The sequence below is a fragment of the Oenanthe melanoleuca genome, chromosome 11 (genome assembly GCF_029582105.1).
Source record: "Oenanthe melanoleuca isolate GR-GAL-2019-014 chromosome 11, OMel1.0, whole genome shotgun sequence".
Classification (NCBI taxonomy): Eukaryota; Metazoa; Chordata; class Aves; order Passeriformes; family Muscicapidae; genus Oenanthe; species Oenanthe melanoleuca.
In genome coordinates, this window is record NC_079345.1 from 19,001,190 (window position 1) to 19,024,920 (window position 23,731).

Genomic DNA, 23,731 nt, shown 5'->3' on the forward strand with positions numbered 1-23,731 from the left:
ACTTGCTCTAATGTACTTTTTTACACTTAGTAAATAAATAAGATTAAACAATGCACCTAAGCCCGTTTGTATTTTCTTTTTATTAGAGAAAGAAGACAACCATTAAAATTATTTTCATACAGTAAAAACGTAGTTTATAGAAAACATGACAATTTTCTCCGAAGCTTTAACTGGTGAAATTGCAACGCTGAAACTGCATTTGGAACAGTACAAAACCTTATGAATGTAACTTGCAGAAACATTAGTGCACAGGAAATTCAAAAGTGAGTACGTGAAAATACAAATTCTTTAAAAGAGAATGGGGAAACAGAATGGAGAACTCATTCTTTCACTAACATGTCAATCTTATTTGGCAGGAGCACTCCTTCCTCTTGCTTTATCAAGGCTAATCTTCTTGTAAAGAAGAATGACGTCGACAAGGCAGAGAACAAGCAATACAAGACCCAACACCTATAAAAATTACCATAAAATTAGTTCTTCCAATCAATCTCAAGCTTTTACTGTAGTGACTCATCAAGGTAGCAGTAAACACATCTTCCTAACTTAGTTCTGGCCTTGAAAACGTGTGTGATTTGAGACAGCTGATAAATTAAATAACACCCACATTTACATCCCATCAGCTTTTCAGAGAGCTGTCTGCAGCCTGCTCTGTTTGATGTTTGTGTCAGGCCTTGGTGCTCTCCTTGAAAGCTAAGCTAATGCTGGATTATGCCAGACAATGCTTTTATCCTAAATGAAAGCCCTTCTGTCCCTTTAAGGGTTGCTTAATTAATGGGACTGGCCCTGAAAAAAGTCAAGGGGAAAAGTCAGTATTCATAGAAATAAGCCCAGCAGGAAAATTCTCTTCTCCTCTGAAGCTCTGAATGGGAAACATATTCAAATTTGAAGAAAATGGACTAAATTATTTTAAAAACAGACAACCTCAGGAAGGTAAATAGAAAAATGTGTTTGCAGAAGAGCCAGTGAGTTAACTCACTCAGCTCCTGCCCTTCATCAGCCCCAGCCCACAGGCATGCAGGGGTTTTTTAGGTGAGCCCTGAATTATCTGATCAGGGGAGTTATTCTCAGGAGAGCTCTTGGGAGAGCACAGCTCAAGGCAGTTTGTGCCTCAGGAGAACAGGCTGAGGGTGATTCTGTCCCTCCCAGCAGTGAAAATGCCACATGTGCCACCCAAACTTGTGTTCTCAGCTACTTGCTCAGTCTCCTGCTCTCACCTCTAATTTCTGTGAACTTCACAGATCAGAATATAAATTCTATTCTGACACAGTCACTGTATCAGAAAATCTCCTTTTTGCTTAGGATGCCATTTTCAGTGAAGCCATCAGCTTTCCCTCTCATCATCTCCTAAGCCGAGTTTGAAAGACCTCTGTGGCAGGTTTTAGGTTTCTTTTGGTTGTCATATTTCAGCTTATCTTGTACTTCTAGAGTCTTTCAAAACTGAGGGGCTTTCTTCCCCTCCTTATTCTTTATTAAGGTTAATTACATTAATTGCCATTTGAATTAAAAATATCAGTTATTCAAACTATTAAACTGCTTTGATCTTCAGAACACGAAATTCTTACAATCATAGTATGAACAAAACCACTTTTCAACTGACATAATTCCTCAGTTTGTGTCAGAAAAAACAATGTGCATGCCAGGAGGGAGGTACCAGCGTGTCTGTTAAAGTTTCAACTCTTTTTAGCAGGACTGTTGGCATTTTTCCTCAAGTAGTGTAACCAAACTGGATAGACCTAAAAGCTTTCAAGCTATGGTAGCAAATGTAGGTTACTTAAAAACTCTAGAAATTTTCAGTGTTTCAGTACTTCTCTGCAGTAATTCCCAAGTCTTGTAACATCTTTAAATTACCAGTGATGTGAGGATTATTTTCTTTTAGTGAGATACATTCAGTGTATCTCGTTTGCTACTGCTGAGAGTGTTCTTCCAAGACAGTTTGCACGGTCCTACCACAATGTGAGTACCAAGAGATTCAAACCACTGCACTCTAAGAACTGAAATTCATTAACAATGTTCCTACTTACTCCTCCAGCCAATGTCCCTTTGTTGGTCTTGATTAATGCAAACAAGGACACAACGAGGAGGAACAACGCTGCAATCATCGAGTTCAAAACATCCTGAAACAGCCAGTGGAAGCAAGATATTTATTCTGAAATACAGGCCTGAAGGAGAACGTGAGAGCTCCCAACATAGAAGGGATGGTTAAAAACGGCTGGATTGCCATGAAAACAGAGTTACAGCAATATCCATGTGAGAGGACACTGACACCCAGTGGTTTGATAGTAAAAAGGGCGTTTATAGTAAAACTTCCTCATTTTACCTATCTTCTGTTGTTTTTGTGCCAAATTTTTGCAACTTGGCTACACTACACGTACAAAAGGGAGGTAAGAGGAGAACTTGGTAGTATTTGAGTGAAAGTGTGTGACTAATTTGTGATGTGAAGGTGTTACACAGCAAGGCAAACAGTGCTGGGAGGGACTGTTATCGGATCCAGCACAGCTATCCAGGAACTGATGGAACAGAACGCTCCGTTAGGAAAAACTGCCTCAACCTGCACAGAAACAATCACTGAGCCGGCTGCCAATGTCCCCTGGGGCAGGTGATCCTTACCGTTCACCCAGCAGCTGCGACAGCCAGGGGACATCTCAATACTCACGGCCAGGGGACATCAATACTCACGGCCATCAGTACTCACAGCCAGAGCACCCCGGTGCTCGGGGCTCAGGGGTACTCACAGCCAGCGGCCAGTAGAAGCACCGAATCTGCGTGTCGACCCTCAGCAGGTAGATCAGCAGGAACAGGACGGTGATCCCCGTCTCCATGCCGGCCAGCGCCGCGTAGGCCTCGTGCGAGCCCGAGGCCATGAAGCAGATGAGGGCGGCCAGCGCCACCAGCTGCGGGACAGGAGGGGACGGGGGTGAGCGGCGGCCCGGGCCGTGCCCGCGGGCCCCGGGGCCAACCCCGGCCGTACCGTGCGGGAGAGCTTCAGCGAGCCCCGCGGCGAGCGCAGGAAGGCCCAGTCCACCTTCAGCCACACCATGGAGCCCACGCGGCCCTGGCGGCCCTGGCGGCTCGCGGCGGCCCGAGACGGCCCCGGCAGCCGCGGAGATCCCGGGGCCGACGACGCGGGTGACGCCGGGGCCATGGCCGGCGCTGAAGCAGCCCCGCCTCAGAGCGCCGGGGCAGGAAGTGCTGGCGCGGCGGCGGAAAGGCGGGGCGGGCCGGGGCAGCTCCGGGCGGCGGTGGGGATGGGCCATGTGGCGGCGGGGCGCGGCCTGGGCGCGGGCCCGGCGGGCCGCGGGCATTGCCGGCCCCGGCCCCTCGGCGGGCCCGCCCCGCGCCGCTGCCGCTGCCGCTGCCGCTGCCGGCCGTAAGTGCGGGGCGGCACCGCGGGCACGGCATGGGATGGGATGGAATGGGATGGGCCGGGCGGCCATCCCTGGGCCCGGCTCGGCTCCGGGCGCGCCCGCGGGATGCACTGGAGCGGCTCCGGGGGAGCAGGAGCGGGGGCAGACCCGGGAGCGGCTCCGGGGAATCAGACCCTGGAGCGGGGACAGACCCTGGAGCTAGGTCAGACCCGGGAGAGGGATTAGACCCTGGAGTAGCTTCAGGGGAGCAAAAGCGGTGTCGGGAGGGGGGTCAGACCCTGGAGCGGGGGCAGACCCTGGAGCCGCTCCCGGGAAGCAGGAGCGGGGTCAGACTGCAGCTCTGAGCGGGTGTCCCTGCCTTCCTGCCGTGCTTGGCTGGCTGAAGGCTCTCATAAACTCAGCTTGGGCTTGGACAGGTTTTTTACCGCAATTCTGAGTTGTTTTGGAGTTGCTCTGTAATCCTCACCCTTACCTCGCCAGGCTGTGAGTGCTGCTCCAGCTGCTCTTTTCAAAATTCATTTTCCCCTGCACAAACCCGCTGAGGAGCAGCAGATGTAGCAGAAGTCTGGTGGAAGTGAATGCTCATTGTTGGACTCTCAGCAGTGTAAGGGACAATGGAAAACTTCAGCTAAATCTTGTGTCAGTCAGTGCCACAATGTCTCTGTTACATGACCCAATAATTACCTAAAACCTTGAAGGCTGATAATTTAGAAAATAGTCATATTAAGCCATAGGGAACCTAAAAATGTGCTGGAGGGACTCACCTTAAGAGGCTCAGTATAACTAAGTTATGAAGATGGCTTTGATTTTAACTGTTGTTTATTTCCATTCTAGATAAGCATCTGATAAAAAAAGATGCTAGAAAGAGAATTGTAAGTATTTGCATTTTGTTCAGAAAACAAAAAGTGCAGCCTCATTCATTAGAATTCCATTATAATTTGAGTGTGTTTGTATAGGCAGCCTTAGGCCATAGCTGTGTCACTGTGTGGTGGTGGGTCTCTCACTGGGTCATACTCTGTGCAAGGCTACACTGAAAAATTGTAATAAAATTGTGAGAGATCTGTGCAAAAATTGCGAGAGCTTCTGTCAGGACAGGTGGCAGTTTGTGTTCACTATTGCACATGTAGCCTTGCCTTAAATAACCCCTCTGGGCTAAAAGTTATTTTAAGACAGTTGAAAAAATATTATCTTAGTTTTATTTTAGTTAAGTTTTCTGTAAATAAAAGTGTGATCCCTCTGAAGGTTTAAGCTATCTATATAATGGATGCTGGAATTGTTACTTCAGCTGGCAGTTATTTTAAATTGGGAGTCAGGTCTGTGGGGTGGGTTGTGGCAGAGTGGAACCCCTGGAGTCCTGGGAAGGGGAAGGAAGCTGGAAACAGGGCAGGGGCTGGCTGGAGGGGTAGCAGGGAGGGGAAAAGGGGTGGTCTGGGACAATGACAACAGCCAAATGGATCCCCAGTGCCTTCCCTTGAAATAATCTCTTCCCAGTGGAGGGAGCTGGCATGTTGGAATGGGCAGGGTGCATTTCTGCCACGCTGTTCACTGCTGTGCCTGCTGTGGGTCTCAGAGTGACTCTGTTTTTCACCAGATCTGCATCGAGGGCAACATTGCCAGTGGAAAAACAACATGCCTGGATTATTTTGCACAAACTACCAGCATTGAGGTACTGGGTGCACATTTCTTTGTCCTTATTTCCCTCACTGAGCAGCTGCTTGCCTTAGATCCAACATGTCCTTGGGTGTGTGAGGAGGGAGAAGCAGGGGCTGAGCTGGGGCACCACCCCAAGCTTTTATTGTCAAATTGCAGCAGAGGAATGTAGATCACATATGGTGTGTTCTGGGTGCCAAGATACCAGTAAAACCTGTGAATCAGAGTTTGTACCTTTGTAAAATAACAGCAATCCACAGAGCATGGGCATGTTTGGACTTGTCTCTGCCATTTCATGTCACTGAAATCTTAGATGAGTCTGGTGAAAGCAAAGGAAAGAATTATTATGTAAAAACACCTATGCCATGTAACAGAGACCTCAGTGAATAGATGGCTTTTTTAAAATAAGGAAAACCTGTTAGAACTGTTTCAGGAGATTTGTTAGACTGATCTGGTATTTGATTTCATGTTGCTTAGAACCAGGTTAGGGGAAGGTCAGGCTTGTATTTTAAACAAAATCAAGGTTAAACCTCAGTGAGCAATTGATTTTGTACAACAGATATTAATGCTTTCCCCAGCAGATATGGCAACACATTTGGTAATAAGTTTTAGGAGTCCTCCTAGAAATGCTGGGCTGCCAGATGTTATTTGGGAATTTAACAGGAATTGTCCTTGTAATTAACTGTTAATCTGAAGGGAAACAGACTTTAATTTGCATACAGTGCAGCATTTTTAAGTAGCTACTTAGGTTCCCAGGCTGATGAGATCCTCCTAGGCCTGACTCTACAGTATTATTGCAGATTTAGACCCTGTTTGAACCAGACAGGTCTCTTGTGATTTTATCTATTCAGTGTGGAAGCTTTTCTGATCCATTTGGTGAAATGTTTGAATGCATTTTGTTAGAACACAAAAATAAAATGAAACACGAATGTGGTAGTAGTCTGATCCTCTTCCTTTGCTGGCAAGTGTTACTTTCTGAGAAATTAATTTGTGAGGAGATGGGCTAATCTAATCAGTGTTTAAAAATGCTAAGAAGACATTGGATATTGACATTTCTCTATTTTTAGCAGTGTTCATTATTACCTTTTGTGTTACAGAATTCAGTGTTGTTTTTTAAGGATAGGCTTTCCAATACAAGTCCTGAATACTCTGATTTACTGCACAAGTATTCCTTAAAAATAGTTGTACACTTGTAGGGTCACATTAAGTATTTTGAATCTAAGATGTGTTTAACATGGAGTAATTCTTTTTAACCAGGTTTTGAAGGAACCCTTGAGCAAGTGGAGAAATGTTCAAGGTCATAATATCCTGGTGAGTGGTAGAAATTATTTCTGCAGTTACAGTGACTTTTAGCAAGACATGTGTGATGGTTTTTTATCAGCCAGCAAAACTGCTGCAAAAGGTGTGATCCAAATCTCACACAGCAAAACCTAAAGTTCCACGAAGCAAAAGATCTTCTACTGTGATTAACACATGCATGTAATAGAAACATTGCATATAAAATGTGGTTTTGTCACTGGGTGTCCAGTGGGGTGTGAGTTAAAGCAATTCCCAGGAAGGTAAGCCCTGAGTGTGGCAGTTGTTCCTAAATGTGCTTGTGCCTGTTTCAAAGGAGGGAAGGATGTCACTCCAGGTGGGGCCTGGATCCCATCACTTAATGTTGTTTGACTGGAGTTCTGTGAACAGCTCTGGTGCCCCCAACATAAGAAGGACATGGAACTGTTTGGAGTGAGTCCAGAGGAGGCCATGGAGGTGCTGAGGGGACTGGAGCACCTCCCCTGTGGAGCCTGGGAAACTCTTCCTGGGAGGGTGGGCAGGGCTGGCACAGGGTGCCCATACAGCTGTGGCTGCCCCTGGATCCCTGGCAGTGCCCAAGGCCAGGCTGGACACTGGGGCTGGAGCAGCCTGGGACAGTGGCAGGTGTCCCTGCCATGGCAGGGTGGGATTTAAGGTCCCTTCCAGCCCCTTAACACTGTATGAATCTGTGATCCTGTGGCTGCTGCAGATAAGGAGAATTCAGCCCAGTGAGGTGTTGAGGGCTTCTGTTGTCTTTTGGGTGGCTGAGGATTCTTGGAGCTGTTCCCCCAGGAAACAGGAAGCCTTGCTGGGCTGCTGGAAGTGGTCCCTGCTGTCAGTGCTGTGCTTGGGGCTCAGCCCCTCTGCACAAGCCCCAGGTTCCTGAGGGATCTGTGCTCAGCTCTGCAGTCGGTGGTGTGGCCACACCCCAAACCATACTTGTCCTACCATGTGTCAAATACCGTGGGTGTTGCCACAGACCCTCTGGCACGGTAAATTGACTTTCCTGGGGGTTGCTGCTGCCTTTCTGATTGTTGGTGAAAGGGTGGGGCACGTGTTGCACAACACCAGAGCAGCCTTGGAGCACTGGGAAAGTCTGATCTTGGCAGGGAGAAAAGGAGGTCAGACCTGTGGGCTTAAGCTGTGCTGCAGGCTTAAAACTTGTCACCTCAGCCAACAGACACTGCATGGTGTTTTATTTAGAGTGGGATCTTTTCTCGGCTGTGCAGGATGGATTGTTGCTTCTAAGTTCTATGTGTGTGTGGAATTGCAGCAATCAGAAAGTGGAACAGCTACCTGAGAGCTGCTGTGAGGATCATTTGGGAGGAACAGCTGCCTGTGTTAAAGGACACCTTTTCTGAGGCCCAGACCATACTTAGAGCCTTGTATGGTTTCTGGGTGCACTGGGTGTACTGAGAGTCTGTCAATGCACAAAAATAGAGTAGCAGATAGATTTGTCATTACTTGGTTCCAACTGTTCCATGTGCAGAGTAGTAGTTCCTGCTGACTTCAGCCAACCTCCCACTCAGTGTCTGTAGGGACAGGGCCATAATTCTTCATCTCCATTGTGGAGAGCAAATGATCACTTAATTATTGTCAAACATGATGTCAGCTGTTTTAGTGCACTTAGAGCAATGCTTTGGGCAAAAGCTTCCTAAATATCCAACTTCCTGTTGTGCTGTTTGTCCTAACAAATATCCATCTGACCCCAGGGCTTAATGTACCAGGATGCTTCAAGGTGGGGGATAACTCTGCAGACCTATGTCCAGCTGACCATGCTGGAGCAGCACACCAGGCCCATGGTGAGGAAACTACTTCTTTTAATTTTAAGAGTAATTAGATATGGTTATGAGTGCTAAATCCTTTTAATCTTGTATTCAAGAGTTAAGATGCTGTGTGTGTTCATTCTTTGTTTTTGCAGTGAGCAGGAATTTCTGTGGTGCAGACATTGATATGCCCAGTGTGTGCTCTGGGGATAAAACCTCTGCCTCCTGCCTGCTCACAACTTCCCCAAACTGATCCTGCTGTTTGGGCACGCCCTCTAGAGCTAGGCTTACACAAATCTCCTCCTCATTTCATGTCAGTGACTTGTCTGTAATTTCATTATTTCAAATCTTTGGCAAAACACCAAGTAATCTCGTGTTAGAATTCATAGTACTGCTTTGTGCTCTCTAGTACAAATTTAGCCATTGCTTCTTCTGTTTATGCAAAACACTTCCATTTTCTATTGTTTTTTCAGGTGGCTTACATACTTTTTTTTTTCTTGCAATTTTTTCTTTTTTTATTATTAATTTTCACATCCTACCTTTTTGTCAAGATTTCTTCATTCTTTCCTCCTTCAAACACCTCTTGTTACATTCTATGCTGGCTTCCATTCCCTGATTACAAGACCTGGTCTTAGATGCCATGCTTATATTTTACTGATTGTTCTTATGTTCTGTTTTCTGAGTTTGTGCCAGGGCAAACTTTAGCGGTGTCAAATCTGAAACTGGCATATATGAGCATTAGGTTTTTGGAAGAGGTGTTTTTCCAAAACAATAGAAATCCTGTTTTGTTGGAGAAGAAGCTCATTCAAGAATTCCTGAGAATTTCCCTGTAATTCAATCAGAGCTTTTTTGATATTTGAGCCTTGTTGGAGCCATTTTTGCTTTGTTAATGTGCAGAAACCTGGGTGAGAAGTTGCTCTGCCAGGCCCAGGAGTGCCAGAGGATCTCCCTGCTCCACCATGAAGTGTTGGTGGAAAACATGCAGGGCTGGATCTGTCAGCTGCAGTTATTTCTTTTAAAAGTCCAGTTTCCTTTCTTGAATGTGTCTGATGACCCAGCAATGCATGGGATGGGGCAGCAATTTGGGGAGCAGTAGTTCCTATTGTCCTGCAGATCCCAAGTGGATTGCTGATTTTTGGTTTTCTTCCACTGCTCATCTGAATGCTGAGCACATAGCTTTGAACTGGTGTCTGAATAACAAATTAGAGCAAGAACAGGAGTCCGTGTTTGTTTTGTGGCTCCTACCATCCCATAAGTTTGTTTATCACAAGGTCTGAAAATTGTGTTTCATATGTGCCATGTGAGTGCGAACAGGAGCAAGCATGAAAATGTACAGCGTCAAGTTTTCTGTTGCAGATTTCCCCCATAAGGATGATGGAGCGATCGATTCACAGTGCAAAACACGTTTTTGTGGAAAACCTGTATCGAAGGTATGGCATGTGCTTTTCTACTGTACTTGCTTGGATTTATTATTTTAAATATATATCTAATCAAATGATAATTTCTTTGGTAATGTGCATTTAAGGGGAGTGGCAGTCTGTTTGGTATGGGATGTGCTACCCACTTCCTGCAGGACTCTGGAAAACCTTTTTCAGCAGTGCTCCTGAATATTTATAGTACAGTATTATTTAGACACTATCTATTGAAATGATCTGCTCTCCAGCTGAATGACCAAATCTTGCTTGAGTCAAACACATGCTGGACAGGTAAAAACCCACAAAGATATAAAGAATAAGTCTACAGAAGGAGAGAACTGGGAAGTGTTATCCAGCCTGACATCCAGGAATGGCATTTGTTGCAAGCAGGGACTCAAATCCTGTGCTCTTGCTCAGAATCAGGATTGCCAGGATCACAATAGACTGCAAGCCTTGGTAGGCTGTGAGTAAAGAAAAAAGAATCACCTATAACCTGCCCTAGGTATAAATCACCTGTCCCAAACTAACTGAAATAGTGCAGGAGTTAAGGGTTTGTTTCTTTCTGTTGAGGAGTGTATGTGACAGATGGGTTTTAGTGGGTTTTTCAGTGGCATTGAGGGACAAACCCAGTTTGTGCCACAAGGTGTCATCCATGCTGCATGAGCACCTCTCTGCCATGGAAATGCCTTTGGAAGTGGGAGAGACACTGTATTCATCCCAGTGCACACAGTGCAAACAGCCTGGAATATCCTCGTTTTCAGTTACTGACTTCATTTTTCATTGTAGACAAAGTGCTTTTTTCCCAAAGACTTAGTTGGCTAAATCTGCTTGTATCAACTCTGTGAATTAATGTAATAATAACAACAATTTTAAGGGCAGCTAAGATGTTCTGTGGCTTCAGCACTTTTTAAATGTTGGAAAAAAGGCATTTGCTTTCTTTTGTTACAGCAAGCTAGAAGGCAGCTGATAGTACCAGCAGCAAGCCAAAAGAAAAGAATATGTAAAAGCATTTTAAATGATACAAGGAATAACTGAGGAACGTATGGAAGTAGCTATTTTGTGGCACATTAAAAGTTAGTCAATCTGGCTGTGTTGGGTGAGTTTTAAATGTGTGCACATGGGTGTGCAGGGTGTGCTGTAGATGAGCACTGCAGTTCACTGTCCCTCTGAATCCATCACTAATTAATGATGGAAAACTCACTCGGTTCATGTTGGACTTAGGCAGTAAAAACATGATTTAGTAGGAGTCAAATGTCAGCAAACTTAGGAAATTTAAACACCATTTTGTGCCTTTTATATGCCCTGGATCTTTATGTATCTTAAACCAGATTGCCAGGATTACCCAGGGAAAGCAAAGGTGTGTTGTCTGCAGGGCAGGTCAATGCAGAATTGACTTGGATGTGTTTGTCTTTTAGGATAAGAACAGTGGAGCTTTTTATTTTTTCTTTGTTCAATTCCTTTCAACCTTCCTGCTTCCCTCATCTATCCTGGAGAAAAGTTGCACAGTCAGAGTTTGGCTGATGTAGTTCCCTGCTATCCAGAACTGATGTATTAGAAGAGCAGCAGTGACCAGTGTTACCGTTTTCTGGATGGCAGATCAAGAGGGGAGCTGGTACAAACAGGGACAGGGATTTCCATAATTAGGGCAATATCTTTATTACTTTTGCTCTGTTTTGCAAGTGATCAAAGCAAGTTGCCAGGGAACTGGTTTAGGTAATTTTCTTCAGTCCTATTTAAAATGGCTTAACTGGTCTTAATCATTCAGCTGGAGAGCACAGGAGCCTCCTAACTCCATCTTTTAAAAATGTATTCTATTGTAGAAGCATTTAGGAAAGACTGTGGAGTATGTGTTATTGTCACCAGTTTTGAAGAGAGGGTACTGTAAAATTAGTAATACTTGACAATCAGGAATATGGTAATAAGTGAAAATTGATACTTACAAAAACATAGTATGTGATTCTGAACATGTCCTCAGTAACTCCCTTTTAGTGGAGTTGTCTGATACTTTATTATTGCTGCTGAGATAACTTTGAGACATTTATCTGCAACATTCTGTGCTCTGAGTTCAGAGCTTCAGTTAAGCATATTGGATATTTCACTACTCCTTCCACAAATATTACTTAGAGTGGGAGTAAATTATTGACACATTGACATTATATTTTTGCTGCCTTTTACTGTGGCTTCTGTAAGGAGTTGATGGTGCTGCTCGGTAAATCCAGCCCTTCTGGTAACATGTCCTGGGACAGATTTGAATTTATGCTGATAGAGAGAATCTGAGCAATAAATACCATTGAGTACTTAAAAAAAAAAAAAAAAAAAAATCTGGTCTTTCTATTTCATAAACAATGTTTTTTGTGGCCTTCAGTTTGGGTGGACATAATGTTGGAGTAAATGGGGAAGGATTCTGGTCAGGTGAGCAAAGTGAGAGTTTAGAGTTGGTCTCTACATGCTCAGTGAGTGATGCCTCTTGTGTTTGTGCAGTGGAAAAATGCCAGAGGTGGATTATGCTGTCCTGAGTGAATGGTTTGACTGGATCCAGAACAACATTGATGTTTCAGTTGATTTGATAGGTAACATCTTCATGGGTCTGGAGGGCTGTGTTTGTGGGTGGGTGGCTTTTCTGGGAGAAAAAGTAATTCTTATTTCTTGGCTCATAAATAAACTCATGATTCAGTATAAAGGTGAGCACCATCAGACAGCTTGGCTTTGTGGGTGGTTCGTGGGTTGATTCGTGGCAGTGCCAAAGGGGAGGTCCAGTGGTGGTACCCAAGCCAGGATCCTTCCCTTTTATAGTTTGTGAAGTGAGTTTCTTCTTTGCTTTTAAACCTGGTCCTTGAACATAACTATTAAAATTTTTGTTCCTGCAGTTTATTTGCAGACATCTCCTGAAGTTTGTTATGAGAGGCTAAAGACACGATGCAGGGAAGAGGAAAAAGTCATTCCTCTGGTAAGGAGTTCCTCTGATATATGTGCTTACAAGAAGCTTTGAAAATGGAGTGATTCCAATCTAAATACTAAAATTATATCCTGAGTATAATGCTAAAATGTGGTGCAGCTGTTTCCACTGCAGAGTAAACCCTGAATATTGAATTTTCACTTATTTTTAAAAAACGCTCTGTCATGCACGCTGACTCTCCCAGGTGTTCTGCTGTAGTAATCAGTGCACTGTAGCTGAGTTTAGGTGCAGTATTAATCAACTGCTAATCTTCCCTAGGATGTAAAAGTCAATTGCCTTTGTACCATGAAATGACACAAAAGCCCCCAGGTGGAGCATGGATACCTGTGTTTGCAGGTGTTGGGATTTCTGGCGGCACTTTGTTGGCTGCTCTCACCAGGATGTTTGTGCATGAAAAGTGTCTCTGCTGTGGCTGAAAAGAAGCAACTCCTTGAAAATTATGAGCTTGGGAATCTGCTTTAAAACAAACTGTGGTGATGGAAAGTGACTTTCTGTGCCAATTTACAGCATGGCCCTTCATGCCACAAGGCTTCTAAAGAATCCTGACCAGACATAAATGCACTTCCCTCTGCAGCTCTGGTGGGTAGGAGAAGCAACTGTCAGCTGAAGATCTGTGCAAAGAGCTGAATTTTGGGCCATGTGAAATTTTAGCTTGAGAATAAATCCTCCTGTAATGGATTTGAAGAGCCCTTGTGTTATTTTGCAGCTCTGCTGAAGAGGAGGGGAGCAGTTATGAATGAGCAATGTGAAGTGGTCTCCATGAAGAAAAAAAAACAGTTGACAGGCAGAAGAGCTTTTAGAGGAAATTGAGTTATGAGAAAGTGAACTGGGAATTTTAGGGAAATGTATTGACACCGAAAGTGCCTCCCACACATACTCTTTGCAGCCTTGCCCTTTTTGTCCTTACTTTATTTTATTTTTCTCTGTAAAACCTTGGACCACATTTTACCTGTGGGAGAGAATCATGGTTGCTTGATCTTAAAAGGAGCTGAGAGCCCTGTGCTCCTGAAAGCTGTGTCTTTGACATCTTCCTGGAGTTAAACTTTGTACTGGGAATTAATTTTTCTCAAAAACCTTCTGATGCTTTTTATTTTTTGTTAGTGGAAGGTATGTGTTGCAGGCTTTTATATGTGTCTCTTAACTACTTCCCAAATGGATAAAGATTGCAATGAGTGTGTTATCCCTAAGCATTTGTGTTATTCCAGTGCCTCTTTTCTAGGAATATTTAGAAGCTATTCACGAGCTCTATGAAGAGTGGCTCATTAAACGTGCACTGTTTGAAGTTTCCTGCCCAGTACTTGTGAGTATTGTTTTAACCAATTGTGCTTCCCAAATAATGGGGGCATTGTGAAGTGGTAAAAGTAAATAAATCTGCTTTTCTGATAACCTTTGGAGAAGGACAGCCTCTGACAAATGAGATAGCTGTTAGTGTATGGCATAAAAGTGGGGTCTGCCATCTCTGCTGGGGAGTTTGAGGGGCTGTTCACTGGGATTGCTTGCAGGATCAGCTGTGTAGCTTTTCAGGGAATGCCAGATTCCCAGCAGATAGCAGCTTGGGCAGATCCCTAGGAGTATCCCACTTTGGCTGCACTGGTGGTCCTGTTCTATTCTGCTCAAAAGACATCAAGTTTTATGGTGTCAGTTATTTCCAGTGTTCATCTTCTTTCCAAGGTTATTGGAGCTGACCATGACATGCAGAAAATGATAGAGAAGTATGAAGAAAACCGGGACCAAATACTGAACCCACCTAACAGACAACACCGTTTGTAGAAGCCTGTGACTGTTGTATCAAAAATCATCTACTGAAGTCTGATTGGGTATTTTTGATATTTAAATATAATAGGTATTGTTTTTGCACTGTGCTTTGTAGAATGCTGTATACTAATCAGGAAGAGAATATGAGCCAATTCCCTTTGTGTTTTTAGGTTTTCCATCAGCTTTACTGTGACAGTTCTGTTCAGCTAAAATATGGCTGTTTCCCTCATTTCCCACTTCACTGCTGCTTCCTAGAAGTAATTTTAATGTCTTTTTTTTTTTTTTTTTTTTTCCCCAAAGACAACCTTGTTTTTGTAACTTGAAATAAACAGCTGATTACAATGCCCCTCTGAGGGGGAGGGTACCTGAGGTTTCTCTTAATAACCTCCTTGGGGTGAATTGGGGAGAAACAACACCAAATGGCCAGTGTGTGTATGAGGGAGGTTTAATTATTACAGACCTGTCAGCCTGGCCCTGTGCCCAGCAGATCATTCTGAGTGTGAGCACACAGGATAACCACGGGATGAGCCCCAGCCAGTCTGGCTTTAGGAGAGACAGGTCCTGCCTGGCCCACCTGGTGCCCCTACTGGTGAGTGAGGGAAAAGCTGTAGATGTATCTCCCTGGAATTGAGGAGAGCCTTCGATCCCCTCTCCCATGGCAGCTCCTGGAGAAGCTGCAGCTGCCACCTCAGCCAGGGCCATCCTTGGCTGGGATAGGAACTGGCTGATGGCAGGACCCAGAGTGGTGGTGTCCTGGTTTGGAGGACAGGGGTCTGCTAGGAAAGGCAGGAGCCTCTCTTGAAATGGAGAATGTAAAACCCCTTCCTCCAATTTATTATAATTTTGAAATTAAGGGGCTCTCAGGCAAAGAAATGGGAATTAGGAATAACAGTTCTTTACTAGGAAAAATTAATATAGAAATACAGTATTATAAAGAACAATCCCAAAACACTGACAGACTACAACCTGACACCCCATCAGTCAGTCAGGGTGTTGGTAGCAGTGCCATTCAGTGGTGGCTGCATCCTCCTGCAGTGGCAGATGTGGTTCAGCTGGAGCAGTGCTCCTGTAGAAGGTGCAGTTTTTCTCTGAAGGTCCAGGGATGATGTGGAAAGGTCTGGCTTTCCTCTGGAATCCAGTGGAAAGAAGGTTGCCTTGGTGTTCCAAATCTCAGATTTTATCTAGGTAGGAAAGGCTTGGCTCCTCCCCTGGCTGGAGCATCTCCCAGTGGGAGATGTAATTTTATCAGTCATGCAGTAGGACTGAATGGCCCAGCAGCAGATGATATCTTCCTGGAGAGAGGATGGGTTGGGGAAAAGATGAAGAACATTGCCCCAGCTGGTTTTAAACACGGCCCATTAGCAGATAATATGTGCCACAGAGATAAGAATCACTGCCCCACCTGGTTTCAGCAGATGGTGATAGAATACACACTTTTGGGCACATCTGTACTGCAACCTAAGACAGCTGGGAATGGGATACCCCTGGGATCCAGCTGGGACCAATCCTGTCTAACACCTTCATGGATGGTCTGGAGGAGGGCACTGAGTTTACCCTCAGCTAATTGGGCTGGGAGTGGGATCTGCTAAGGCCCTGGCCAGGCTGGGTGGATGTGCCAAAGCCATGAGGTCCAAGGGGTCAAGGGCTGGGTCCTGCACTGCAGCTCCAGGGGGAAACCTGGGTGTGGCACTCAGTGCTCTGGGCTGGGTGACAGAGTGGCTGGTCACAGGCTGGACTCAGTAACCTCCAAGGTATTTTCCAGCCTCAGTGATTCTGTGATTTTCAAACAATTGAATTGCAGTAAAAAGGAGGGGTGCATCTCTTTGGGGTCTTTTCTATTCAAGTACAAAAACACCACAAAGTATGGAAGGCAAGGACAAGAGTAGGTAGTGCAAAGATCTCACAGCAATGAGGCTGGATTGTTGGGGTGGTACCACCACACAAAGGTTCAGAGGGCTGCAGACATTCAGTTCAGCATGGGAACAGGGAAATGATTCCTCCTGTCAGCTGTAACACTGAGGGCCCTGCAGAGCCTTTGAGTGGAGACCCCCTGGCAGGAGGGAGGTGTTCTGAGGCCTGGCTGGTCTCAAGCCCACTTGTGCTCCTGTGCTGTATGGGCCCCATGGAGCTGGGCAGGAAACTGGCTCCAGGAAGGTGCTGCCCTACCCTCTGCTCCTTTGTTCCCCTTTCCAGGCACATCCTGAGTGACCTGAGCTGCCTGAAGCACAGCAAGGCATAAACCCCTTCCTGCCCAGGCCTGACACACTTCATACCAGAGGGGGGGTGTTCATTATTTTATTTTTGGAGGAAGCAAATGAAGTGCATTGAGTTAAAGTAGCTTTGTTAAACAGATCTTACCAGTTTGAAATGGTGTTTTGCTCTAATCCTGCCCACATTAATGCAACTTTATTGATTTCAGGAAGTTCTTTCTGCTCTGCATCACAATATAGCTTAGTTCTGAAGAGAACTGTGCACTGGTAGTTCCCACTGAATTCAGTTTAAAAAAAAAAAATAAACCCCCTCAAAACAGTTTTCATAAGTGATTGCAGAATGGCCCTGACAGTTTTTTCAGCTAGTTTTTTTTGAGAGCTTATTTTATTTGTGTTCATGAGATCCCCAGCCCTGCTCTGGCTGAGCTGAACAGTGAAAATACACAGTGCATGGGACTGTGTTTGTTATTATTTTCTAATGTTTCTAAAAAAATCCTAGAATTAATTGATTTCTTAACTGGTTTGCATTCTTTGATTTTACTTCTTTTTATAAAGAAAAACACAGGTGGTATTTTTGGGATTATATCATGACCAGTTTATTATGACCTGTAAGTACTTGAAGAATAGAGAAAACCATTGGGGTTTCATTCTTGGACTTGTTGAAGGAAATGCTGAGTTGCCCTACACTTGTGCTTTACCCTCTGGGTTTTGCTTTCAAGGGAATCCTTTCAATGCAGCACTTGGACTGCTCTCACATTGATTTTCTGGGTAATTTTAGGGGAATGATCCCAAAAGTACAGAATGTATTTTTCTCCTACTGGTTTTGGTTAGTTCAGCTGGAACAAGCAAGGCTTCATTAGCACTTTGATCACTGTACAGACATTTGTCAGGCACTTGTGCAGGATAGAAACATTCAGTTATGTGGCTTTTCAACAATATCTGATGGTGCTGCTTTTGGACATCACTGCTTTTGCAGGGTTGTGGTTTGCCTAAAACCCATTGCATGGAAAGAACCACACCCAGTCAGGAACTGCAGCTCCTGTCCTGTTACTCCCATCTCATGAGCTGTTTCTTTTCTAAATGACTGCAACTTAATAAGGATAAGTGCACAGAGAGAGCATTTCCTAGTGAAATACTAAGCTGGTCCTAAAGCATGTGATCCCAGGAATGCCATTCTACTGCTCTGTTGTAATCTTTAGAAACTGAGCTTAAAAGTAAGATTTTTGTCTGCTAAGTAATTACCTTATTCCAGGGGGATTCCAGGTATTCTTGACACCTTCTGTTAAACTTTCAAAACCTTTTCTTCTCTAAGAGTCCAAAAGAATTATTTCTTTGGAAATGGTTCTATTCATTTGAAGCTCAGTCATCCACAGTTTGTTCTTAATTCTAATTTCACTGTGGACATATATTTTGCACAGCACAGAAAATGTCACTTAATGGTTAGTACAGAGAATCCTGCAGCCTAAAGGATACCAGGACACAGCCCTGTTAAGGCTTTTTGTTCCTATGAAGTTTTTGTTCCTAACACCCATTTCTCACAACCCCACCCAGAGCTGAAGGCATTCCTGTCCCCTGGTGTTAACTTGGGCAAGGTTCTGTTTCTCCTACACTGCTGGAATCAGAGGATGACAGAATTTCAACCATTAGTTGTCCAAAAAGCAAATCTTTGTATTTTAGTTCCTGAGGTTTTTCTAGTCTAATCCAAGTGTGCTCCTCTGAATTTTTTCAGGGATGAAAGTCAATTATAATTAGTTTCAGCTAATATTTTAACTGTACATGAAAGGCATTTTTTAGCATTCAAAACTGAGCTCCATATTAGCCACTGTGAAGAAAATAAACTCTACCCCAGCTCAAATGAGCACACATTTCACTGCTATTGAAAAGCTACTTGAAGCAGTGTTAAAGTGTCTTTCTAGGTAACAACAGAATTTTTAGGGTTGGAAGGGACCTCTGGAGGTCACCCAGTCCAAGCCCTGCCCAGGCAGGGTCACCTGGAGCAGGTGACACAGGAACTTGTGCAGGTAGGTTTGGAATGTCCCAGAGAGTATCCCTGGGCATCTGCTCCAGGGCTCTGCCTCCTCCAGGAAAACAAGTTCTTCCTCATGTGGAGATGAAACTTATTGTGTTTTAGTTTATGGCCATTGCTCCTTGTCCTGCTGCTGGGCACCACCCTCTGACAGCCCTTGGAGATATTTGTATAAAGAAGCACTGGAACTGTGCCTAAGCACAGCAGCAGTGTGCTTTCCTAAATGAATTCAGAGCTGTGTGTGACACAGGCTCTCAGTGCTGGGACTCAGTTTCCAGCTGATCCAACACTCCTGAGCTTTCCATACAGCACTCCCACCTGCAGGATATCCCTGATCCTGCCTCTGCTGCTCGCTGGGATCCTTCTCTGAATGTATTTTTTCCTGCCACTAAAATGGTGGAGAATGAGATTTCCCCCGCCCCCCCCCCACTTCATTTTAGTGAGATGAACTGGCCTGCAGAAAAATTCTGTTAACTTCTGGCATAAATTAAATCAGGAGCAGAGGCAAGAGAAATGGCAGGTGTAGCTGGACCTCTCTCCCTGGTAGCAGTGAACAGTTACAATGCTCAAGGCTTCTCTTGGAAATTGTGGTGGTGGCCACAAAATACTTTGGTATTTTAGAGGCAGATATAAAACCTGTAACTACAGAACCAAGGGTTCAAAGAGCTGTTCCCCTCTTTACAGCTAAAGGAATGTTATCAAACTTTCTAAACCTGTTTTCAGCTGAAGTCAGGAGGAAGATTAGCTCAGACACAGCTTCAAAGGGATGCAGAGAGTTAACAGGAGTACACTCCAGCATTTCTAAAAGCTGCATCTTCCAGCTTAGAAGAATTTACCTTGTACTGGACGAGTATTCCAGGAATAGGTCTGGTAAAGAAAAAAAGAAAAGTAGGATATCCAGCTGAAGAAACCTGTCTGGCCTTAACAGTCAGAAGGAATCTGATTCATGAATTAAACGGCTTGAAATTTACAGGAGTTAAAGGTGACCATTCAGGTTTTTGCATCAAAGGAACCATTAAGAATTTGTGTAACTCCTGCTATTTACTGTCCCAGAGCAGTGACATGCTTTGGGTTTTTTTTGAACTGTTTTCACAAAGCTAATCATCTCCCTAACAGGATCAAGGCCACAGGTGAGAGGACAATGCCCCCAAGTAATTACAAATAAAGCACTGCAGACTCAGGTGTGATGGCACAGCACTGCCTGGTCGGGTCTGTCGATGATGACATAAGGCTCCTGGGTGTCAGACTCTTGGGAATTACAGCTCTCCAGCTTTCCTTCCCTGCCTCCAGCAGAGTCCCCTGCAGGCTGCAGCAGGCTCCTCCTGCCCTGAGTGCTGCTCCTGCCCCCGTGTGAGGGCTGCACATCAATGCTTTGGGGAGGGATGTAGGTGAGGTTGGGGGGCTCTCTGACATGCCTGAAGCATTCAGAAGCTGGATGTGCCTTGGCAGGATCCATGAGCAGTCTCTTGCTGTCAGTAGTGGAATCCTCCAAGTGCCCAGCAGTACAGCACAGAGCTGAAGCTGGCTCAGTGTGTGACACTGCTCTGTTGTGCAGCTCAGCATTAGTCAGGTATGTATGTTTTATTTGGGAGCGATGAAATTCTCCAACGTGCCTGTCACTTGTTCCTGCATAGGCCACTGCCTCAGGCTGGCCAGTTTCCTCTATTGGATATGTAAGTTCTTCCTGAGCATCCCTGATCTGTAGTTCTGTGAAGGTTAAAGACAGCTCACAAACATCCTCTTCCCTGGGGACACTGCAGTTTTGGGCAAAGTCCTTGTAGGGCAGAGACTTCAGCTCAGTGGGCTCATCACCAGGGGCTGGGTCTATGCAATTTATGGCATCATTAATTTCTGCTTCAATCGATCCTTCTGGGACTCCTGGAGCTTCAAACTGCAAGGTGGCTTTGCTGTCACAGGAGCTGTCAGCAAACAGGGCAAAGGCTGGGGGGCCGCTGGCTCCCGGGGACAGAGGTGCAGGCCCCGGCACTCGTGCAGCCCCTGCCAGGGCACGCTCCTCAGCCAGCCTGCCTGCTGGCTCCTTCTCCAGAGCCTTTGGAGAGAGAGCCTCACTGAAGATGGGTGTCTGTGCGATGACAATGTCACTGTATGTGCTCAGGAAGTCCTCGCTGTCTGAGCACTTGCCCAGGAGCTGTGTGCTGTCACTGCCTTGCCTCTGGTGCCCCTGGAGGCTGCCAGGGGATGCAGCAGCTGCTGACTGAGCCACATTGATCCTCAGATTCCCAGCAGCTTCAAAGGATGCAGCACAGGCAGCTGAACACTTCTGCTGGGGAGCAAGGCACAAAGGTGTCTCACTGTCCCCTTCATTTCCCAGCCTTTCAGTGTCTCCTCTCTGGGGTGTCTGATCTTCCTCACCCTCCTCTCCTCGATGCCGATGTGTTTGTGCTCCCTGCTGCAGGCTCTGCTCCAAATTGCCTTGTTTTTCTTCATTTGTCATCTCAAGGATAGCTTCACACTCAATTCTTGCCAGGAATATCTCAAATGCAGTCTGCTTCGTTTCCTCATTGTTTCTCTTTTTGACAAGTGAAAACTCGGTGGCTGTAGTTGCAACATATCCTATTTTCTCCAGGACTGCTTTCACAACATCCTCTGGGAGCACTGGCTGGATGTAGTACACAAAATTCCCAGTGAAGGTCTGGAACAGAACACAACATGGAAAAGCTGGTGAGCACTGGGGGAGTGGGTGCAGGGAAATGTGAAAGAGTTGATTTCCTGAAGATCAAAACTACTTCAAAACTTACTTACAGCTTTCAAAAAGCTCTTTCCTAGAAGTCTGAGTTTTGAATTGCAGTGAGTGAGGCCTTCCTAACAGCACTATTTTGGCAGCCTCTTGAGCACTGTAGCTTTGCTACAGCACATCAGTTTCAGTGAAGTTGTGCCAGTTTAAACCTGCTGGGGTCTTGGCTAAAAGTACCAGTATTGAAAAAGAAAGAGAGTAAAGGAATAATTTTAGTCAAACTAGAGAAACTCAGAAATGAACCTTTTGTGTTGTACTGAACCTAAGCTTTTTAAACAGAGGTTCATAGAATGAATGACTGAGATGTTCTCTAAAGAAACCAACGTGATGCACTCACTGTGAATCACATTTCTGACCTGGTGACAGATCTAACATTTTCCTTCTCCATGGTTCAGACTCCTGCTGTGACCTTTACTACCCTTGAATTAAACTGCCATTTTTTTAAAGCACCTTTCTGAAGGGAGACTATTCTAACAGAAATCTTGTCCAAACACCTCTCTTTGCACAAGCTGTCTGCAAAACACCAATAAATTGCTGCTGCTGTGCAACAACTTAAAAACTGTTCAATGTTTGCTTGGTTTTAGAGCAACCCCAGGCATGAGGCCTAGTTTGTAACCTGGAAGTGGTTTTTGGTTTTGTCTGAAACCCTGTGACAGGAGAGACTTTTCAGAGCTGGGCATGACCAACTCCTGGCAAGTCAGAAGGTGTCAGAAGGACAGAGGTGGGAATGCAAAGTCAGGATTTGCAGGGGTGGGGTACCTTGCTTTCAGGCTGCCCAGCTTGGGCCAGACCAAGGCTGACCCCTGAGCATCAATGTCACAAACAGGAGGTTCAGGAGAACAAAAATGACCCCCAGAATGGCCACAGTATAATTCTCAGATAAATCTGTCAGCAGTACCCTGCACTCCTCACCTTCTGTTCCTTCTGGAGGGGGGGCAGCTGCAGGCACTGCAGGGACATCAGAGCAGGTGAGTGGCAGGACATGGAAATACTATTCCATGTATTTCAGTAGCTTTTAATCAAATCTGTACTTGCACAAGGTACTGGTTGTTCTCCAACTTGTCCCTTGCAGTAGAATTATTTCAGGCCTGCAGCAGGCTGTCTTATACTTTGGGTTTCCCACTGCAGTCTTCAAAGTTGAATTTTAATGCAGCCTAGGATTCTTGTGCTAGGAAAAGCTGAACCCACTAAGTGTAGACCTAACTATCTTATGCTTTGCCCTGTTTTAGGGAGATGAATGAGAAGAATAGGAATTTACAGCTGTTTGAGAATGCACAGGTGAGACCTAAGTGCAGGAAGAAGGAAAGCAATGGCTTTTCTTCACCAGTGCCTGTTGCCAAAGCAAAGACACTAAGTTTGCATTTGGGTGTTTGGGGAGTCTGCTTAAATTTGGGATGTGTGAAGATGGCTGTGCCTTCTGGGCTATGAGATGAGTTCAGTGTGCTGGGGAAGTGGGGTAACCGTGACCACCCTGCTGCAAGAAACAGCAGCGTTTCCTCTTTCCAAGGAGCTGTCCCTCCCACTCTACCAGCTGCAGGCTCTGAACTGGAATCAGGGACCAGAGGCACTGGCCCACCTGGCCTTTGGCACCAAGCCACTGGTGATGGCCACTGCTAAGAACATCCCTGCCCATACGCAGATTTTGGCAGGGGCTTAACGTGACGAAAGCCAAAGCCTTTCAGAGTAGCTTTTACCTTCTCTGCTGCCTCATACAATGAGGGGCTCCCCTCCCAATCCTGGAGCTGCTCAGCACTCCTGGCCCCAGCGAGGACAAGGCCTGTAAGGGCCACTGAACACCTCTGAGCAGTGCTGCACCTGCTGGGCACCCTGAGCTGAGCAGGATGTGCCCTGACCCCGCTCCATATCCCGAGCAGGACGTGCCCTGACCCCGCTCCATATCCCGAGCAGGACGTGCCCTGACCCCGCTCCCTGTCCCGGTGCCGCTCCAAGCCCCGGCGGGCGGCCGTGCCGTACCTTGAGGGAGCGGATCTCCCGGCGCCAGGGGCACAGCAGGAGGTTGACGCAGAGCAGCTCCAGCAGCTCCAGCGCCCTGAGCAGGTCGCGCAGGGCGCGGCCGCCCCGCGCCCGCCGGCAGCGCTCGGCCACGCCGCGCACGTCCAGGGCCCCGCGGCGCCCCGGGCCCAGCAGCCGCCGCGCCCGCGCCTTGAGCGCGGGGTCGGTGCAGGCCGAGAGCTGTCCCTGCGCCGCGCGGGCCGCCAGCTGCGACACGTACTCCCGCAGCAGCGCCGGCTCCGCCATGGCGCCGGGCCCGCCCCGAGCCCGCCCCCGCCGCCATTGGCCTGTACTACCCGCGTGCTCAGCGGCCATTGGTGCTCCCGCCTGTCAGTCTGGGGGGCGGAGCCCCGCGAACCGAAAGTGAAAGGCGGGAGGGCGGTGAGGGCTCGGGCTGCGCGCGGCGGGGCGGGGCGGGGCGGGGCGGGGCGGGGCGGGGCGGGGCTCGGCTCGGCTCGGCTCGGCTCGGCTCGGCTCGGGCTGCGCGCGGCGGGCGGGGCGGGGCTTGTCGCGGCAGCCGCGCT

The 23,731-nt window shown here is 46.2% G+C and overlaps 3 protein-coding genes across 6 annotated transcripts; 1 reads left to right on the top strand and 2 right to left on the bottom strand.

Annotated features, from left to right (window-relative positions):
• Positions 1 to 61: 61 nt before the first annotated feature.
• On the bottom strand, positions 62 to 3,207 carry CKLF (chemokine like factor). 2 transcript variants are annotated; one of them, XM_056500779.1, is made up of 4 exons: positions 2,969 to 3,176; positions 2,733 to 2,891; positions 2,022 to 2,114; positions 62 to 450 (listed from the first exon to the last, which is right to left on the bottom strand). In XM_056500779.1, the coding sequence occupies exons 1-4, from the start codon at positions 3,140 to 3,142 to the stop codon at positions 346 to 348; spliced, it is 531 nt and encodes a 176-aa protein (XP_056356754.1). In that variant the 5' UTR covers positions 3,143 to 3,176; the 3' UTR covers positions 62 to 345. The 2 variants fall into 2 exon arrangements, with proteins under 2 accessions (XP_056356754.1, XP_056356755.1); XM_056500780.1 differs by lacking the exon at positions 2,022 to 2,114 and having other exon boundaries at positions 2,969 to 3,207.
• A 4-nt stretch (positions 3,208 to 3,211) lies between these two features.
• On the top strand, positions 3,212 to 14,545 carry TK2 (thymidine kinase 2). 3 transcript variants are annotated; one of them, XR_008841392.1, is made up of 10 exons: positions 3,212 to 3,367; positions 4,200 to 4,237; positions 4,957 to 5,031; positions 6,273 to 6,326; positions 8,024 to 8,113; positions 9,434 to 9,507; positions 11,974 to 12,062; positions 12,360 to 12,439; positions 13,654 to 13,748; positions 14,120 to 14,138. XR_008841392.1 is itself a non-coding variant. In XM_056500777.1 (10 exons), exons 1-10 carry the CDS (start codon positions 3,253 to 3,255, stop codon positions 14,216 to 14,218), a joined length of 795 nt encoding a protein of 264 aa, XP_056356752.1. In that variant the 5' UTR covers positions 3,214 to 3,252; the 3' UTR covers positions 14,219 to 14,545. The 3 variants fall into 3 exon arrangements, 2 of the variants coding, with proteins under 2 accessions (XP_056356752.1, XP_056356753.1); XM_056500777.1 differs by having other exon boundaries at positions 3,214 to 3,367; positions 13,668 to 13,748; positions 14,120 to 14,545; XM_056500778.1 differs by having other exon boundaries at positions 3,358 to 3,567; positions 13,668 to 13,748; positions 14,120 to 14,545.
• Positions 14,546 to 16,993: 2,448 nt separating this feature from the next.
• On the bottom strand, positions 16,994 to 23,453 carry LOC130258041 (uncharacterized). Its single transcript, XM_056501057.1, has 2 exons — positions 23,169 to 23,453; positions 16,994 to 21,092 (listed from the first exon to the last, which is right to left on the bottom strand). Exons 1-2 carry the CDS (start codon positions 23,451 to 23,453, stop codon positions 19,617 to 19,619), a joined length of 1,761 nt encoding a protein of 586 aa, XP_056357032.1. The 3' UTR covers positions 16,994 to 19,616.
• Positions 23,454 to 23,731: the final 278 nt, after the last annotated feature.

What these genes read in the sequence shown, in the direction of transcription:
- CKLF (XM_056500779.1), bottom strand. Translation starts at nt 3,142, where the DNA reads ATGGCCCCGGCGTCACCCGCGTCGTCGGCCCCGGGATCTCCGCGGCTG. An exon ending in CGCTGAAGCTCTCCCGCACG is followed by an intron (nt 2,892 to 2,968) that starts GTACGGCCGGGG and finishes CCTGTCCCGCAG; the next exon opens with CTGGTGGCGCTGGCCGCCCT. An exon ending in AAGGGACATTGGCTGGAGGA is followed by an intron (nt 451 to 2,021) that starts GTAAGTAGGAAC and finishes TAATTTTTATAG; the next exon opens with GTGTTGGGTCTTGTATTGCT.
- TK2 (XM_056500778.1), top strand. Translation starts at nt 3,408, where the DNA reads ATGGAATGGGATGGGCCGGGCGGCCATCCCTGGGCCCGGCTCGGCTCC. An exon ending in TGTTTCAGTTGATTTGATAG is followed by an intron (nt 12,063 to 12,359) that starts GTAACATCTTCA and finishes TTGTTCCTGCAG; the next exon opens with TTTATTTGCAGACATCTCCT. An exon ending in AAGTTTCCTGCCCAGTACTT is followed by an intron (nt 13,749 to 14,119) that starts GTGAGTATTGTT and finishes CTTCTTTCCAAG; the next exon opens with GTTATTGGAGCTGACCATGA.
- LOC130258041 (XM_056501057.1), bottom strand. Translation starts at nt 23,453, where the DNA reads ATGGCGGAGCCGGCGCTGCTGCGGGAGTACGTGTCGCAGCTGGCGGCC. An exon ending in GGGAGATCCGCTCCCTCAAG is followed by an intron (nt 21,093 to 23,168) that starts GTACGGCACGGC and finishes GTTCTGTTCCAG; the next exon opens with ACCTTCACTGGGAATTTTGT.